This window comes from Muscardinus avellanarius (genome assembly GCF_963383645.1).
Source record: "Muscardinus avellanarius genome assembly, chromosome: 14".
Taxonomy (NCBI): Eukaryota; Metazoa; Chordata; class Mammalia; order Rodentia; family Gliridae; genus Muscardinus; species Muscardinus avellanarius.
In genome coordinates, this window is record NC_137800.1 from 88,748,956 (window position 1) to 88,767,047 (window position 18,092).

The window sequence follows — 18,092 nt, forward strand, 5'->3', positions numbered from 1 at the left end:
AATAAAAGTAGAGGTAATCATAATAATTGGCAAGCACGTAAGCGGTGTTCCCTCGTTGGCCATTGTTTTGTTTTACGGGCATTACTGTGGTACAATAGCCTACGAAATGGGAGTTTTTAAAGTGGACACGTGTAAGTAAGGGCTGTTTCCTTGTGAGGATTCCCCAAGGGCTCAAGCCTTGGCGCCCCACCCTGGCTCTTATCAGAGCCCCCCAGTCCCCGTGCCCGCCCCGGGGCTTCCCTCCGGGTCTCCTCTGCTGATTCACTCCTCACCACATCCCGGCCATGGCCCTGGCTCTGTGGCTGCTGCCTCTGTTGCTCTACAGAGCCCACGGGGACCCCGGCGGTAAGCGGTACCCAGAAATTTGTGATGGGCGAAGAAAATCTGAGGAGGCAGAGGATGGGGACCCTTGGGAAGCGGGGTGTGTAGGGGAAGATCCAGGATGGCGGGAGGGCAGAGAAGAGGGGTGTGTGTGTGTGTGGTGTGGGGGTCGTCTCCCCCTGTGGACTGGTCCTAACCACCGCCCCCGGCCTCCCCCAGCTTCTCTGGATGGCCGCCCCGGGGAACGGGTCAATCTCTCCTGCGTAGGGGTCCCGCACCCCATCCGCTGGGCTTGGGCACCGAGCTTCCCGGCCTGCAAGGGCCTGTCCAAAGGGCGCCGCCCGATCCTGTGGGCCTCGACCGCCGGCTTCCCCACCGTGCCTCCCCTCCTGCCCTTCGCCGGCCGCCTCCGCTCCCTGGACCCCGGCATCCGGCGGCTGGAGCTGCTCGTGAGCGAGGGGGACTCGGGGACCTTCATCTGCAGGGGCCGGCACGAGGACGAGAGCCGTACGGCGCTTCGCGTGCTGGGGGACAGCGCGGACTGCAAGGCCCCCGGGTCTACCCACGGTAGGTGGGTGGAGGCACCGCGGGGCTTGCTCCGACACACACCGGGGGAGGAAGGGGGCTTGCTGAGCGCGAGAGTAGTCCTCTGCCGTCGGACCCCTGAGCTCAGCATCCCTCCCGCCACGTCCCCAGGGCCGGTGTATCCCCAGGTCCTGATCTCGCTGCTGCTCGCCGGGCTGGTGCTAGGACTGGGCGCGTTGGGCGTGGCCCGGTGGTGGCGCAGGTGAGCCGGGGCGGGGCCAGCGGTGGGCGGGGCCAGAGGGGCGGGGCCAGCGGTGGGCGGGGCCGGGTCCTCGCAGAGCTAGATCCCGGGGCCCGGGCGGGGCTCCGAGAAAGCCAGAGGTCAGCACTTGGGAGCTGAGCTGCTGGAGCTGCAGGATCCGAGCGTGGGCCGCGCTCGTGCGGGAGGGGCGAAAGTTGTTTCGCTGCTCAGAGCCAGCAAGTTGCAGGGTTGTCGCTGGCGCCGCCTGCGGCCGAGGAGAACCAGCGCGACAGGATGGGCGGCTCTCAGAGGTTCCCTGTCTCCTCTGCAGGCGTTCGCCCCCGCCCCCGCCCCCGCCGCTGCGCACCTTCGGTAAGACCAACTCCACCCATGTTCCTTCTCCTCCCTCCACACGCCCCGACCCCAACTCGGGGAGCTTTGCGTCCTGGCTAGGAGCCGAAGACGTGGTCACCTTCCCCCCATCCTTCAGCTCTGTCCCCCCATATAGCTCCACTTGTGAAAGCGGAGCCCCCGACGCCCATAGAAGAGCCCAAGATTCCCGGGGACCTGGACCAGGAGCCGGTAAGGGCTTGGGGTGGGAAGCGGACTGCCCAGAGTCCCTGGGGGTAGCCGACCAAGGGAGTCACGCCTCTGCCCGCCTCCCCGCCTCGCTCAGGGCCTGCACTACGCGGATCTGGACCACATGGCTCTCAGGAGGCCGCGCCGGCTGTCCGCAGCGGTCCCAGCCGATTCCTCCACCATCTATGCCGTTGTAGTTTGAAGGGAAACCCTTACCCCGAATTTCCCAAGCTGGGAGTCCCAGCTCTCCATAACCCCATCCCTTCTTGGCCCCCGCACCTAAAAGAGGAAGGCGCCATTGGATAGAAATGAGTACTGGTCTGGGAGTCTTCTGGGGGCTCCAGGCTATCTCTGCCGCTGATCTGGCTCCTGCAGTCATTCCCATCTCTCCTACAGCTTCCGAGTCTCCTCCCCATCCCTGCCCTCTCTAAACCCAATCAAAGCATGTCTCCCACCCTAAGATGTCCATAGCCCCAGGGCGTTGCCCTATCTTTCCCCTTCTCTTCAGGAGCACGTGTCTGCTACCATGTAAACGTCCTCTCCTTCACTCTGCCTGCACTGCCCAGCTTCTGAAACTGCTAATCTACTAATCTCGCAGGAGGTTGCTGGCTACGCTCTACACGGTATCTTTTAGCATCTTCTGGCATGGCCTTTGATGCACCCCTTCTTTAAACTGTTTTACTCTGCTGCCCCCTCTTTTGTACTGGGGATTGAACCCAGTGGCGTTCTACCTCCAAACTACACCCCCTAGCCCTTTTTATCTTTCATTTTGAAACAGGGCCGCCTCGCTAAGTTGCTGAGGCTGGCCTTGAACCTGCAACCCTCAGCCTCCCAAGTACTGGGATTGCAGGTGTGCGACACTGCACCCAGCTGCTCTGCTCCTCTTGTCTTCCCTCTGGGCTCATTCCTTGCTCCCTATCCCCATAGTAATTCCCCACCATTCTAGGTTAGCCCCTTTCTTTCTCCTCAGTCCCCAGCCCTCTGGAAATGACACCAGAACCCTCGCTGTCCCAGATTCCAGATCGAGGCTGTGCCGGCCCCAGGCCTTTGGCACTCAGCATGCCAAACCCAACTCCTTCTCATCTCCCAAGCCACTCGCTGACTACTTCTCTGCACTCTTTGGGTCAACCTCGTTGCCAAGCCAGAAACTGGGAGTCACGAAGACCCTCCTTCCTCCCACTCCCACACAAGAGCCATCAAGTCTTGTCCTCCAGGCTCAATATCGCTGCCAAGTCCACACCCTTCTCCACGCCGTCCAGCGCTGCCACCGGAATGGCTTCTTAAAGCATTTCCTTCCTGGCTTTCCCAGAGCCCCAGCTCATCTTCCTGCCGTTGCTGTGAGATCCTCTCCAAGGGCTGCTTTCTGAACTGACATTTTTCTCCTTAAGCTTCGGCTCTGGGCGTGGGGCCTTGGCTCTTGATACAAGACGCCTCCCTACACTGCAGTGTCCACGCTCCAGGCTGAGACCTGTCATTCCGTGTGCACAAACATGCCCGCCTTGGAGAAATTCTTCCCAGCCTCCAAATTCGCCTTTGTCCAGAGCAGTTCCTCCTTCCTGGATTACCCTTTTTCCTTCTCCCCACGACTTGCCTGGCGGATTCTTATTTATCCTCAGGATAAATAAGTTCATTGTCTTTTTCTTTTCTTTTTTGATACTGAGGATTCAAGCCAGAGACATTCTTCCTCCAAGCTCTACCCTCAGTCCCTTTTAAAGGGAGTCTTCTCTTTTTTTTTAATTTGGAAGCAGGGATTGAACCCAGAGTGCCACACCTGCAAAGCGGGCACTTTGCCACTGAGCTACATCCTGGCCCCTATACCCTTATCCTCCTTAAAAAAAAGTGTGTGGGGGGGGTCTGGGGATGGAACACAGGGGCGTTCTATTTCTGAGCCATACCCCCAGCCCTATTTTATTCTTTTATTTTAAAACTGGGTCAAAGTTCCATAGGGCCTAAGTTGCTGAGGCTGGCTGCCAACTTGATCCTCCTGTCTCAGCCTCCCAAGCAAGTACTGGGATTACAAGCATGCGCCACCACGCCTAGCTAAATGTTTTCGTTCTGAAACAGGGTCTTGCTAGGTTGCTGGGAGTCTCGCTAAATTGCTGGGGCTGACCTTGGACCTGTCTCAGGTTCTGTCTCAGCCGCCAAATGCTGGGATTACAGGCATACACCACCAAACCAGGCCAAAGTTTCCTTTTCTAGGAAGTTGTTGCTGACCCCCCTTGCTCACCGCTGCACGCACGATGCCCTACAGAGCCCCTGTGATTTCGCCACAACCTCTATTTCCATTCATTAGGGATTTTCATGTGCTGTGACTGTCCTGACACTTGGAGACTGGCCCTTTTGATGTCACTGTTTACACTCAGTAAAGGAGCAAAATGAAAACGAGTGTCCCTGGAAATGTCACGTTTTCCTGTCAAGCAAAGGTGGACTGGTAATCTACCAGCGTCTGAATCACAGCTGACATTTAGATAAGATTCAGAGTGAGCCACCCACGCACTCCCTTCCTGCCCGGGACAAGCAGTCCACAAAAGGAATCCTGTCTTGTCCACCTTGTCCCAAGCACCTAGGACAGGGCTGGGCCATGAGTCACCAATTGCCTCCAAGAAGTTTTGGAGAGAAGCCTCCTTCCCAGCTCTGACCCCGACCTCAGGTTCCAGCCCCGCCCATCCCTTTGTCCCAGGAAGACATCAGACACAGCCCAATCTAAAAGGCCAATTTTGTTTATTGGTTCTGAGAAAGGGAGAGAGAGGACTCACTCAATGGCTCCTATCCTTTCTCCCACACTACGCACTCCCCCGACCTTGGGACCCTCTCCCACTACTATCTGTTTATCACCCTCTAGCTAACCCTCCTTCCTCTTCCGCTCATCTGCTTTGGACCCCGGCCGGCCAGAACCCCAAGGCCAGATCTCAGCTGTGGGGGCGGGTGCTGAGCACCAGGCAGAGGGAGCTGAGCCCGGCGCCAGCCTTCTCCAGCTCTGAGCAGGACACAGGTACCAGGGTGACGTCAGAGAGCTTCTGCAGTGCCTGCAGGGAGGACGGAGAGGGGTATGAGACCCCCGAGACTAGAGTCCTCCCCTGGCCAGCTCATAGGGCACCCCCAGGCTTCTAGACAGGGCACCCCTCCCCTCCTCCACTGGAAAAGACCCAAATGTCTTTTCCGAGTTGATGGTGGAGCTCTGGTCCTCCCTCACCTCTTGGCTGTTGGGCAGGTCCCCACCTCCCCGGTGCAGGAGGAAAGGGGGTGCCCCTGGCAACCCGGGACGCAGAAAGAGACAGTCGGCAGCGGCGTCGTCTGGGAGGGTCAGGGAGGCATAAGGGTGGTCTGTCAGCACCGCCATGGCCTAAGGGAGAAGAAAGAGGAAGTGTTCCAGTCTGGGCCTTTGCCTGTCCTATTGCCAACTTAGGGCCGAGGCAGTTACAGTTGAGACAGCAAGTTACATTTGAACAGTAATAAGGACAGTAAGCACCAGTGCTTACTATGTGGCAGATGCTTCAGTTACTTTTGCTGATTTCTACCTAGTACTCCCCTACAGTTCCTTTCACCTGCAACCCTTTTCTGCCCTCCTCCAGCTCCCACCAGTCTGTCCCTTCCATCCCACAAGTTACATGTCTTTGAGGAGTTTCTTGAAACCTGGGCCCCATCCCCCAGTCTCCCAGCTTCGGGTCCCGCTACTGTACCCTCTAGTTGACTTGGGAGGGTACTTTCCTACCTGATGGACAGCGGGTGACGGCAAGGGCAGGAGCTGATCGTCCAGCCCGGAGCCCCGCCCCCGACCTTGGCCACACCCGCCCAAGCCCCGCCCCTCCTCACCCGGACAGCTTTTTGGGCGGCGTCGCTGCTGCCGGCCACCACTGTGCGAGGTCCCCCCATGCCGCAGAGGCCACGCAGGTGGGAGGGGCCCGAGACCGGCACGGTGGAGACTGCGAAGTCCTGGGGAGAGCGGAGGGTGGGCGTCAGAGGCGCGGGAAGCGGGAGACAAGGGCTGCGCTCAGCCTCTTCCTCCCCAAGCCCCCTCGCACCTGCGCCCCGCTCCCTCCCACGGCTGGTCCAGCCGCTCACCCGGAACGTGTCCGCCACGACCTCGGCTCCCCGGTGATTGGTCCACTTGGAGAGGCCTACGAAAAACTCCCGGCCTGAGCCGGAGGGGGCGCCGCGGGGTTGAGCGCGGGAGGGAGCTGGGAACCAGCCGCAAACTCCGCTGCCCGGGGCCGGGACTCGGGCGGGGACCCCCGCCAGCCTCACCGGTGAAGAGGACGTCGGTGCCATCCAGCGTCGCGTTCTCGTCCCCCACCTCCACAATTCGGAGCCCCAAGTCCTGGAGGGCTTTGCGGACTCCATCAACCTTAGGGGCCGGGGAAGAAAGCGAGGGGCTGAGACACCCTCACTCCCAGTTTTTCTCCCCCAAACCTGGACATCCAGCTGCTCCCGCCCTCCCCCCACCAGCCCGCGCCCCGGCGCTCACCTCAGGCCTGCGGGCCGGGCTCCAGGGCCGCGTGATTAGGGCCGTGTCCCCCTGGATTACGGCAGTGTCACCAAGCAGCGGTCCCAGCGGCAGCGAGTCCTCAGGAGGCAGTTCTAGCAGCTGCAGCCCCAGTCGCTGCCTCAGTTTACCCCCCAGCACCCCATGCTCCCTTTGCGCTTTGGCCAGGTCCAGAGCCGGAAGGCCAGCCCCCGCACTCTCCCCCGATCCCAGGCTCTCGGGGACACCCCGGATCAGGGCATGGGAGCAGCGGCCCAGCCCCTCCCCCGGCGTCCCCATCCCACCCACACAGACGCCCCTTCCGGCCGAGCAGATTTCTCAGTTTTCTCTCTTTTTACTTCACCTGTCTTGGGGAATCAGAGAAAGAGACAGCAGTGAAGGGCGTGGGGGTGGCTGAGAGCGCCAGGGTCTTCCTCCAGCCGTCCCCGGCGCCCCTGCCTCCGCCCCACCCCCTACAGACCTTCTTCTCCGGGCGACCCGCTCCACCCCGCAGCCCCGCGGGCTTGCTTCTTTAAGAGGAGCCCGAGGAACTAGACAGGGGTCCCTAATCTCCGAAACACCTGTTGCCCCTGCTCCGGGGCTTCCTAAGGTCCCTGCCGGGCGCCCCTCTTGGCAGCCGCTAGGATGCGCTCACTCCCCAAAAATGCGGCGGCGCCGCCCCCTTAACCCTCAGCTGCTCGCGGCTGGAGGGGCCCGAGGTCCGGCCAAAGACCCACGGGGGCTCTGGGACCCGAGGAGAAAGCTAGGGAGTGAGTCGGGGTCTGGGGGTGGGAGTCCTGGGTACTCAAAGAAGAAAGGGAGAGAGGGGCAGGGAGGGAGAAATTAAGAGCCCAAGGAGTTAAGCATCCTTCCTCCACTCAGGACGGTCACGCTGCCCCTGGCGCGACCCAGTGTAAACCAGACCCAGTCCCCGAGGACTGGGAGAGGTCTAAAACGAATCCGAGGGGCGGGGAACGGGGCGTGGTTCCGAGCGCGGGCCACTCCGGGCTCCGAGACCCGGTACCCCCGTCCATCTTCCACCCAAGTCCACCCCGCCCAGCTCTGCAGCCGAATGCCGGCTCCTCGCACTCTGTCGGTGGCGGAAGAGAGCCAGCGCCCCACGAGCAGCCCCCAAGCGGCCCAAGAGACACCCCCTTTCCCAGGCTCACCTCCAGCGGCCACCCCTACTCCAGCCGCGCTGTGACCTCGACTGCGGCCCCACCCCCAGAGAGCAGAGTTGGTGGAGAGGGCAATCCCAGTCTTCAAGCCTCGGGGGCTGGGAGCGCTAGATTTTGAGGGGGTCCCGGGGTTGGCGAGCTCGCGCACTACGATAGGGCGGGGGCGCGGCGGTCTGGCGGCTCCGGGGCATTGTCTAAGCGGGACGGGGCGGAGCCTCCAGGCCACGCCCACTCCGCCCAGCCGCGCCGCGCCCACTCCTCCAGGACGGCGCCCCCTTCCTCCCAACTCGGTACCGCCCTCTGAGCACGGCCCCGGCCCACCCAGATCTGACCTGCCCCGGCGGCGGGGCTGCAAATGCGGCGCGGACTACAAGAGGGCGCTACCGTGGACGGGCGTTAGAAATGGCAGCCCCACCACGGAACGCCCCTTTTTAAATTCCTGGCTTCTACTCTGAGCTCAAGATCATTGACCCACCCCTCATTCCGTGCCAACCACACTTCAAGCCCCTTTTGTGTAAAAACAACACCAGATTTTCATTCTCTATTTTATTACTGAAATAAGTTGCCCTCCCCACCCCGCCCCACAATAAAAATCTTACCCTTATCCCCCATCATTTCCCCTCAAACTCCACCCCTCCAGTCCTGCACAAAGGGCCCCAGGATTCTTTGCCCGCTGGCAGTTTTTGGAGTGTGTCCATTGTGTAGGAATGTGGGAACGACTGGGGGTCTCCGTGGAGAGGAGAGCGGGACCGGGTGAGCGGGCCCCAGAAGTTGCCTATTTGAGGGCCTTCGCCACTTGCTCATAGGCCAGCTCGATCTCCTCATCGTCTGGACAGGTGGAGGCAAATTCTTCACGGGCATAGGCGTTGTTCAAGTACCGATGAACCCCGCGCAGTGCCTCGGGGATGGAGAACCCCCTGTACTTCTTACACACCACCTGGAGGTGGGAAGAGAGACCAACGGCAAACTGTGAAGCCTCCCTGTTGACCTTCCCCTTAGATAAGATCAGCCTTCCTGTCCAGGTATTCCAAAACCTCCATCATGGCTTCTCTTCCTAGGGATTCTTATCTCCTCCGTGAAAGCATCTCCAAATTGGCTTTCTCACCCTCCAGCAAGGTCCTACCCTCTTCTTCACTTACTGAATACGGGCCATTAATAACCAGACCCTTTCTGGACCACTCCTTCCAGGCTCAATTCTTTTTTTTTTTTGGGGGGGGGTTGGGGGATGGAACCCAAAGGCATTCGACCTCCGAGTTACACCCCCTGCCCCATTTTTTTTTTTTAATTCTTTATTTTGAAACCAGGTCTCCCTGAGTTGCACAGGGCCTCACTAAGTAGCTGAGGCTGTCCACGAACCGCGATCCTCGGGTCTCAGCCTCCTGAATGCTGGGATTACAAGCCTGCGCCACTCCACCCAGCTTCAGGCTCCATTGATTGTTTTTGTTTTTCCGGGTTGAACTCAGGGACATTTTCTCTCCCAACTACTCCCCCAGCCCCCCCTTTTTATTTTTATTTTTGGTGGTACTGGGGTTCCTGGAAGCCCTTCTACCTCTGGGCTACACTCCCAGACCCTTTTTTTTTTTTTTTGGAAACAGGGTCTCTTAAACCAGCGCATCTGGCTTCAAACCTGCGTGATCCTCCTGTCTCCTCCCAAGCGTGGGGATTACAAGCCTGCGCCACCACACCCGGCTTCCCCCAGCCCTTTTAATTTTGAAACAGGGTCTCTCTGAATTGCTGAGGCTGGCCTTGAACCTACAATCCTCCTGTCTAAGCATCCCAAGTACTGAGATTATAGACATATGCCACCATGCCCACCTCCTTTTGAGTTTTGGGGGGAGAAAAAAAAAAGAAAAAAATATATATATAAAATATAAAATAGTTCGAAGTGTAGCCCGGAGGTTGATGCCCCTGGGTTCCATCCCCAGGACCAATAAATAAATAAAATGCATAGTAGGTTAATGTACAAGAAAACCCAGGGCCAGGAATCCCAGCATTTGGGAGGCTGAGACAGGAGGATCGCAGTTAGAGGACGACCTCAGCTACTTAGTGAGACCCTTTGCAAGTCAGTGAGACCGTTTCAAAATAAAGCATGAAGCCGGATGTGGTGGCGCACGCTTGTAATTTCAGCGAGCCCAGAGGCTCGCGGTTCAAGGACAGCCTCAGCTACTTAGTGAGGCCCTCTGCAACTCAGTGAGACACGGTTTCAAAATAAAGAATAAAAACTAGGGCAGGGGCAGTAGCTTGAAGGTCGAATGCCCCTGGGTTCCATCCCCAGACCGACACACACCAAAAAAAAGGTATGAAAAATAGGGCTGGGGTATAGCTCTGAAGTAGAATGCCCCTGGACTCCATCACCTGTACCGCAAAACAAAACAAAAAAAACATGGGCACGAGCCGGGGTGGTGGCGCACGCTTGTAATCCCCGTGCTTGGGAAGCTGCGACAGGAGGATCGCACAAGTTCGAAGCCAGCCTCAACTATTTAGTGAGGCTCTCAGCAACTTAGTGAGACCCTGTTTCCAAATAAAGTATAAAATAGGTCTGGGAGCCGGGCATGGTGGTGCACACTTGAAATCCCCGCGCTTGGGAGGCTGAGACAGGAGGATCACGCAGGTTCAAAGCCAGCCTCAGCTACCAAGTGAGGCTCTCAGCAACTTAGTGAGACCCTGTTTCCAAATAAAATAGAAAAAAGGTCTGGGAATATAGCCCAGAGGTAGAAAGCCTCTGGGTTCCACCCCCAGTACCACCACCAAAAAAAAAAAAAAAAAAGAAATCCCAGCATTCGGGAGGCTGAGACGGGAGGATCGCGGTTCGTGGACAGCCTCAGCTACTTAGTGAGGCCCTCAGCAACTTTGTGAGATCCTGTTTCAAAATAAAGAATAAAAAATAGGGCAGGGGGTATTGTTTGGAGGTCGAATGCCCCTGGGTTCCATCCCCAGACCCGCAAAAAAAATAAAAAAGGTCTGGGAGTATAGCCCGGAGGTAGAAAAGTCCCTGGGTTCCACTCTCAGTACCACAAAAAAATAAAAATAAAAAGAATAAAAAATAGGGCCGGGGGTGTAGCTTGGAAGTAGAATGGTCCTGGGTTCAATCTCTAGTACTGAAAAAAAAAATCCATAGTGATTTTTGTCTCTGATTTTCATTTGACTTTTAAAAACTATTCTTTCTTTCTTTCTTTCTTTCTTTCTTTCTTTCTTTCTTTCTTTCTTTCTTTCTTTCTTTCTTCATTTTTTTAATGTACTAGGGATTGAACCCAGAGGCATTCTACCTCCAAACTATACCCTGGGCCCAATTTTATTTCTTATTTGAAAACAAGGTATCATTAGGTTGCTGAACGCCTTGCTAAGTTGCCAGGGCTGGCGTTGAACCTGCGATCCTCCTATCTCATTTTCCCAAGTACTGTACTGGGATTACAATTGTGCGATACCATGTCTGGCTCTATTTTTATTTATTTATTTATTTTGGTGGTAGTAATGGGGATTGGATTCAGAGGCATTATATTTTCAAGCTGCACCCTAGCCCTATTTTATTATATTGAAACAGGGTCTCACTAGGTTGATGAGAGTCTCACTACTTGCTGAGGCTGCCTTCAAAACTGCAATCCTCCTGTCTCAGCCTCCCAAGTCCTGGGATTACAAGCGTGCATTACCACACCCGGCTTCATTTAACTTTGAGTCGTCTTGTATTATTACTTAACTTTCATGTGGATGTTTTATGTCTGTTAGATTTCAACTCCTCACGAAGACCAATCACCCAACATCTTTTGTCTTTTAGTGCTTACTACCTGGGCAGGCCTGGTGGGCACACACTTGTAATCCCAGTACTTGGGAGGCTGAGACAGGAGGATCGCAGGTTCAAAGCCAGCCTTGGTAACTTTATGAGGCTCTCAGCAACGTACTGAGATCCTGTTCCCAAATAAAAAATAAAATGGGCTAGGAGGGTAGCATGGAGGTAGAATGCCTCTGGGTTCAATCCCCCGTACCAAAAAAATAACAACGATGCTTACTAAACAAATGTTCATTATTCAGTTGTATATGACCGACGCTTCAGAAACTACATCACAGCTTCGAAGCCATGACACAAACGTGGGAAACAGCAATTTGCATCTCCCTTAAGAGGGACTGAAGTCTGACACTTTAAAGAGTTACAGCTTTAGCCGGGCGTGGTGGCGCACGCTTGTAATCCCAGCATCAGGGAGGCTGAGACCCGAGGTTCTCGGGTCTCAGACAATAGCTTCAGCTACTTAGTGAGGCCCACCACAACTTGGTGACACCCTATTTCAAAATAAAGAATAAGAAACAGGGCAAGGGGTGTAGCTCGGAGGTCGAATGCCCCTGGGTTCCATCCCCAGACCCGCAAAAAAAAGAGTTACAGCTTTGACTTAGGGAAAGCCCGCTCTGTTTGATTTGGGAATTTGGCAGTGATACAGAGACAGGAAGAGACTTCTTGAAAAGAATCCGGAAGGTGGGCGTGGTGGCGCATGCTCGCGCTCTCAGAGGCTCAAACAGGAGGATCACAAGTTCCAGGTCAGTCTCAGGAAGTAGTGAGACTCCTCAACCTAGCGAGATCCTGTTTCCAAATAAATAAAACTGGGGCTGGGGATGTCGCTCGGAGGTAGCATGTCCCTGGGTTCCATCCCCAGTACAATAAATAAATAAATAAATAAATAAATAAATAAATAAATTGCTGGGCGTGGTGGTGCATGCTTGCAATCCCAGTGCTTGGGAGGCTAAACAGGAGGATCGCACAGGTTCGAATACAGCTACTTAGTGAGGCTCTCAGCAACTTAGACCCTGCTTTCAAATAAAATATACAGTAGGTCTGGGAGTATAGCCCAGAGGTAGAAAAGCCCCTGGTTCCACCCCCAGTACCACACATACACACAAAAAATAAACAAATAGAGCTGGAGGTGCAGTTCAGAGGTAGAATGGCCCTGGGTTCCATCTCCAGTACTGGAAAAAAAAAAGTAATACTGAACATTACTCTTGGGCAAGGAATAGAATTCTCAGCAAGGGCCTCTGAGGACTGGCGGGGTCAGTGGGCGGGGTCTGTCACTGGTAGCAATATATGAGATCACCCTGAGAAGGAAGACACCTGCAGATGGCTGTCCTGGGAAGCCCACGGGGGGCTTAAGGGCCACCCAGCAGCCACTGTCCCTGCCGCGGTGACCGCCCACCTGGACTATGTGCAGCTTTGGCAGCAGGTTGCAGTCAGCCAGGGTGAGCTCGTTGCCGTCCAGAAACTTCCTCTGAGAGACGCCCTCATCTTCAGCACTGGTCTCGTCCACTTCTTCTGGGAGGGGGGATATCAAGTAATTGTCTAAAATCTTGAGGGCCTTTAGGAGCCCCTTCTCCAGATCTGTACAGGAGAGAGGATTGATTAGAATATGGGGAGAAAACTGAGAGTTTGAGAAGACGCAAGGGGGCAGGTACTAATGGTGAGGCCAGTCCAAAACAGTAATGGCAAACAATAAGGCGGCTAGTTTTCTATGTGTTATTCTATTTTCTCTTTCTCCCTCTCTCTCTGTATCTCTCTCTCTGTATCTCTCCTTTTGTTCTTTTAGATTCAACCCAGGGCATCCTACCTCTGAGATACATTCCCGATAACTTTTACTCTTTTATTTATTTATTTATTTATTTATTTATTTATTATTTATTTTGTGGTACTGGAGATGGAACCCAGGGGCCTTCTACCTCCAGGCTATACTCCCAGACCTATTTTATATTTTATTTGGAAACAGGGTCTCTTAAGTCAGCTGAGGCTGGCTTTGAACCTGCGTGATCCTCCTGTCTGAGCCTCTCAAGCGCGGAGATTACAAGCGTGCGCCACTACGCCCAGCTTATTTATTTATTTATTTTTTGATGGTACTGGGGATGGAGCCCTTCTACCTCCGGGCTATACTCCCAGACCTAGTTTATATTTTATTTGGAAACAGGGTCTCTTAAACCAGCATGGCTGGCTTTGAACCTGCGTGATCCTCCTGTCTCTGCCTCCCAAGCGCAGGGATTACAAGCGTGCGCCACCATGCTCAGCTACTCTTTTATTTTAAGCAGTCTCACTACCTTGCAGACGGCCTTAGTATGTTGCTGAGGCTGGCCTCAAACCTGCGATCCTCCTGTACTCATCCCAAATTCTGGGATTACAGGCATCCACCACCACACCCAGCTAGCTCTTTGGTTTGTTAGAAGAACTGCGATTCAACCCAAGGCCTAAGGAGGTGCTCTGCACCCCTAGTTCCTTTTAGAAACAAAAACTCATTTGATTCTCACAACAGCCCAGGAAATGGGTATAATTCTTCTCGTTTTACAGAACCAGAAGTGGATTTCAGAGAGGTCAAATAAATTACTCAGAGTCACACAGCCAGCTGGCTTTGTATTTAAGTAGTCTAGATTGCTCTTAAGCATAACCCTATTCTGCAGGAAACAGGCCACCAGCCAACGAATGTGTGTGTGTGTGGGGGGGGGGCGTAGGGAAGATAGAAGAGGCTAAGGAACAAATGGGAGAGGCTTAAAGTGAGAGGCTTAAAACCACAGCCAGGCACGGCAACACACTGGAATCCCAGTACTTGGGAGGCTGAGATAGGCAGATCGCATGTTCAAAATCAGCCTCAAGCCGGGCGTGGTGGCGCACGCTTGTAATCCCCGCGCTTGGGAGGCAGAGACAGGAGGATCGCACAGGTTTGAAGCCCACCATGCTGGCTTAAGAGACCCTGTTTCAAAAAAATAAAAATAAAAAGGTAGGTCTGGGAGTGTAGCCCGGAGATAGAAGGGCTTCCAGGAACCCCAGTACCACACACACACACACACACACACACACACACACACACACACACACAAAAAAAAAAAAAAAAAAATCAGCCTCAACAACTTAGTGAGGTCCCTCCGTAACTTAGCAAGACCCTGTTTCAAAATAAAAAATAGCTGGGTGTGGTGGCACACACCTGTAACCCAGTACTTGGGAGGCGGAGGCAGGAGGATCACAGGTTCAAAGTCAGGCTCGGTAACTTAGTGAGGCTCTTAGCAATTTAGCAAGACCCTGTTTCCAAATAAAAAATAAATAGGGATGGGGGTATAACCCAGAGGTAGGAGGCCCCTGGGTTCCACTCCTAGTACCACAAATAAATAAGTAAATAAATAATAAAACAGGGCTGGAGGTGTAGCTCGGAGGTAGAATGCTCTGGATTCAACCTCCAGTATATATATATATTGGCTGTGATATATATACATACATATATATATATACACACACACACACAAACACACACACATAAATATATATATCACAGCCAATGATAAAGCAGGGAAATATAGGAGTAAAACAAAACAATAAATAAATTTTTAAAAAATGGGAGAGCTGGAGCTGGGCGTGGTGGCACGCACTTATAATCCCAGCATTTGGGAGGCTGAGATTGGACTGGATTGTGGTTCAAGGACAGCCTCAACTTCTTAGTGAGGCCCTCTGCAACACAGTTAGACCCTGTTTCAAAATAAAGACTAAACAACAGATCTGGGGGTGTAGCTCAGAGGTAAAATGCCCCTGGGTTCCATCCCCAGTACCACACACACAAAAAAAAGGAGGGCTGGAAGAGGTGTTCCAACATCTGCCCATCTCCCTGTTATCTGAGTTCCCGTCCTCCAGGACCCAGGCATCTGACCCACAAGACTCACTGTCATTGAGTGCTGGGTTTGAATTCTTGATGTAGGCAGAAAATTTGGCAAATACGTCCAGCCCAGCTGTGTTGGACTCAGGGTTCAGAGCTGCCAGCTTGGGGTACCTGAAAGCCAGTGGAGGAACAAGGTAAGACCCGGTTCTCGGAGGAGCCTTAGCTGCCAGCTCCCCGTCCCCATCGCAGTTTTCCAGTCCTAGGACGGCTCTGTTCTTAGTCTCCAGCTCGCCTCTCCCTCGCCGAGTGCCCCTCTACCTGGGGGGGCTCAGGACTGCCTCCAGAAACTCCTCGATCTTATTGGTGTCCGTGTGGACTTCGGTGCCATACAGCAGGAACGGCAGCTGCCCTCCTGGGCACAGCTTCTGCACGGTCTCGGTCCTCCTGGAGAAGGGACCAGACGTCAGGATGGGAAAAGGAGGCAGAGAGAACCAGAAAGGGGGAGAGAGGGATGTGGGGGGCTCCGGATGGAGGAGAAACAAATACTTCAGATGGAAGAACTCGGGTGAGTGAGGACAAACACGTATAGACACGAGGGGTATTCAGAGGGACAGAAGCGGGCCCACCTTTTGGTGTCCACGGTGGTGACGTTGAAGGTTACTCCCTTAAGCCAGAGGACCATGAACAGTCTCTGGGAGAAGGGGCAGTTTCCAATCTTGGCCCCATCACTGCCAGCCTGAAAAGCAAGCCACGCCCCAAGGTTAGGCCTGGTGCACCCCAACCTACCAGGCCATTTTCTGCACCTCTGACTCCCATTCCAGCTGTTTTCTGCCTCATTGTGACACATACACTATTCCCCCTCACTAAAAGCCACCCCCAGAAATGGGTTGTCCCCTTCAGGCCTGGGTCACACCTAGGATTGAGTGGGAAATTACTCAGCAGAGGCAGGCTCCTGGTTCCCCAGAGGTTAAGGGCAGGCAGAAGGAAGCAGAGGAAACAGGTCTTGCAGAAGGAGGCTTCAAATCCTAGAGAGGGAGGGTGTGGGACTTTGGTGAGGCCCTGGATTCCTGGGTTCTTGGACAGGAGTACAGTCTAATGACAGCGGAGGTGGGGCAGGCTTTGGAAGCCAGGCTTCCAGCTCACTACATTGCCCTCTGAGAGGTTTCTGACAGCTGGGTGGGGCTTAGGGGGTCTTGAGAGACTCACTCTATTGATCTGGAGGGCTGGCAGAGGGGGGCTGCCCTCTAATTGGCAAATGGTGACCTCATCCCCCAAGGGACACCTCCCCCTAAGCTGAGTGATTCATCTGTGTCTCCGGCCTCCTCGGCTGCTTCCTTCCTGCCAAGGAAGTGGGGGCAGGGACCTTCCAGGCTGAGGCCTGGGTCTCTAAGGACACCCCTCCAGCCCCTGAACCCCCTTTACTTCTAGAGCTGGGTCTTCGGGTACAAGCCTTCCGGGGGCCCAATAACTGTCTTCACCCAGGACACAGGGCCAGAACCTCTGGGCAGGGCCTCACCCAGGATTAAAAATAGACCCGGAGGCAGAAAGAGAAAGAGAGAAAGAGAGAGATGGGACCATACCTAAGGGGGGCGGACTCAGGTTCCAGTTGACTTCCAGGGGGGCCCAGGAGGGGGAATGGCTGCCCAAGAAACCCGAGCAGAAAGGAGAGGGAGAAACAGGCAGAGACACACAAAGGCCAGGGGAACAAAAGGGGGCAGAGGAGGCAGGAGGGAGAATCGAGGGGAGAAGGATAAAAGGGGGAACAGGCCCCCCCGGGGGGCGGGGAAGGACGGCAGAGCAAGGGTCCCCAGTCAAGGGAAAGGACGAGAGAGTGGCCTGCGGGGAGGCGCCAGGGCTGCCGGGGAGGGCTGCTGCCTGCGGTTTCGCCACCCAAGTGCCAGGAACCACCTCTAGTCATCTACACCCACAGATGGAGAGAGTTGGGTGCGTCTTTTTCTCCGGTGCGGACAACCCCCATATCCAAACCCAATCCCGCTCTCCTCCTTCCAATGCCTCTACTTTCTCCCCCCTCCTCTCCTCGGACAGTTACTGCTGTAAACTGCTGCTTTCCGGAGTCGGGGCAATTCGCCCCCGCCCTGCGCACCGCGCAGCCTCGGCCGGTCCCCACGCCGCTCCCCAAGCTCTTCTTTCCACCCCACCAGTGCTCGCCAGTGTCGCTCCTTCGGCCGCCAGGCCTCCGAAACACCCCCTCTTCCTGGGCCCCCTTCCCTGGGTCTTTCCCAGAGCCACAGGTCCCGGCGATGGACCCCGCTGTCCTTCCCCAGCCCTGCTGGACGGGGCCCCTTTCTCTCCCGGGACCCCTTTCTCCGTCTCCCAGCCGGGACTCTCCTCCCCACCCCGCAACTCCTTTCTCCCCGGTCTGCTCACTTCGGCTGCGCACCGCAGTTCTGCTACTAAGTTTTAGCGTCGAGTCCAGAGCCCGGTCCCGGCTCCCGGCGACCCCCCCCAGCCCCCGCCGGAACGCGCGCCGGGGCGAGGGGCGAGGAGGGGAGGGGCGAGGGGCGAGGGGCGAGGGGCGAGGGGCGAGGAGGGGAGGGGCGAGGGGCGAGGGGCGAGGAGGGGAGGGGCGAGGGGCGAGGGGCGAGGAGGGGAGGGTGGGAGCAGCTGTGGCGGGGGCGGCCAAGGGCAGCGTTGGCTCGCGGGGGCTGGGCGGTGGTCGAGGAGCGGGGAGGGGTTCTTACCTTCACGAACAACTCGACCAGGGGCTGCTCTTCGGCCATGGCTGCGCCGGGGACCAGGAAGCGGCCGTCCTGGGGAACTGGGAGGGGCCGGCCGGGAGGCGGGTCTCGCGGTCGGGGCTCGGGCGCTGCGGACCGAGGGCTGTCCCTCCGGCCACGGGCTCGGGACTCGGCCTCCCCGGCGCCCCGTGCGCCCCAGCTCGCTCCTGCACTGGGCCCCCGCCCGCGGGATCGGGGAGCCGCTGACTCACCGGGCGGCCCCGCCCTGGGCCTGGGGAGGGGACGGCAGGGGCGGGACTCGAGGTCGGGAGGGGAGCCCCACGGGTCCCCCGAGATCGGGCACTGGGGTGTGAAAGAAGTCCTGGGAACCCCCTTGTCTCTGACCGCTCCTGAGCACGGAACTTTTTCTGCCTCAGTTTCCCTGTTTCGTTAATCAGAAAGGTGGTCCGCCCGCCAGCAAGAAGACACACACCAGAAGCCGGGACA

At 56.0% G+C, this 18,092-nt stretch overlaps 3 protein-coding genes across 5 annotated transcripts; 1 reads left to right on the forward strand and 2 right to left on the reverse strand.

Annotated features, from left to right (window-relative positions):
- Positions 1–284: 284 nt before the first annotated feature.
- MPIG6B (megakaryocyte and platelet inhibitory receptor G6b) lies at positions 285–1,868 on the forward strand (the record flags this gene model as incomplete). Of its 3 annotated transcripts, XM_080710655.1 has the most annotated exons (6): positions 285–345; positions 541–888; positions 1,018–1,108; positions 1,419–1,459; positions 1,596–1,669; positions 1,764–1,868. In XM_080710655.1, 6 exons carry the CDS (start codon positions 285–287, stop codon positions 1,866–1,868), a joined length of 720 nt encoding a protein of 239 aa, XP_080566781.1. The 3 variants fall into 3 exon arrangements, with proteins under 3 accessions (XP_080566781.1, XP_080566782.1, XP_080566783.1); XM_080710656.1 differs by lacking the exons at positions 1,018–1,108; positions 1,419–1,459 and having other exon boundaries at positions 541–896; positions 1,544–1,669; XM_080710657.1 differs by lacking the exons at positions 1,018–1,108; positions 1,419–1,459.
- Positions 1,869–4,575: 2,707 nt separating this feature from the next.
- Positions 4,576–6,428, reverse strand: DDAH2 (DDAH family member 2, ADMA-independent; the record flags this gene model as incomplete). The annotated part of the gene is made up of 6 exons (XM_080710100.1): positions 4,576–4,692; positions 4,860–5,009; positions 5,480–5,599; positions 5,729–5,802; positions 5,912–6,011; positions 6,132–6,428. 6 exons carry the CDS (start codon positions 6,426–6,428, stop codon positions 4,576–4,578), a joined length of 858 nt encoding a protein of 285 aa, XP_080566226.1.
- Positions 6,429–7,953: 1,525 nt separating this feature from the next.
- Positions 7,954–17,800, reverse strand: CLIC1 (chloride intracellular channel 1). Its single transcript, XM_080710471.1, has 6 exons — positions 17,610–17,800; positions 15,534–15,643; positions 15,226–15,351; positions 14,972–15,078; positions 12,481–12,662; positions 7,954–8,243 (listed from the first exon to the last, which is right to left on the reverse strand). Exons 1-6 carry the CDS (start codon positions 17,646–17,648, stop codon positions 8,082–8,084), a joined length of 726 nt encoding a protein of 241 aa, XP_080566597.1. The 5' UTR covers positions 17,649–17,800; the 3' UTR covers positions 7,954–8,081.
- Positions 17,801–18,092: the final 292 nt, after the last annotated feature.

What these genes read in the sequence shown, in the direction of transcription:
- CLIC1 (XM_080710471.1), bottom strand. Translation starts at nt 17,648, where the DNA reads ATGGCCGAAGAGCAGCCCCTGGTCGAGTTGTTCGTGAAG. An exon ending in TGGTCGAGTTGTTCGTGAAG is followed by an intron (nt 15,644 to 17,609) that starts GTAAGAACCCCT and finishes CTTGCTTTTCAG; the next exon opens with GCTGGCAGTGATGGGGCCAA. An exon ending in GCAGTCCTGAGCCCCCCCAG is followed by an intron (nt 15,079 to 15,225) that starts GTAGAGGGGCAC and finishes ACTGGCTTTCAG; the next exon opens with GTACCCCAAGCTGGCAGCTC.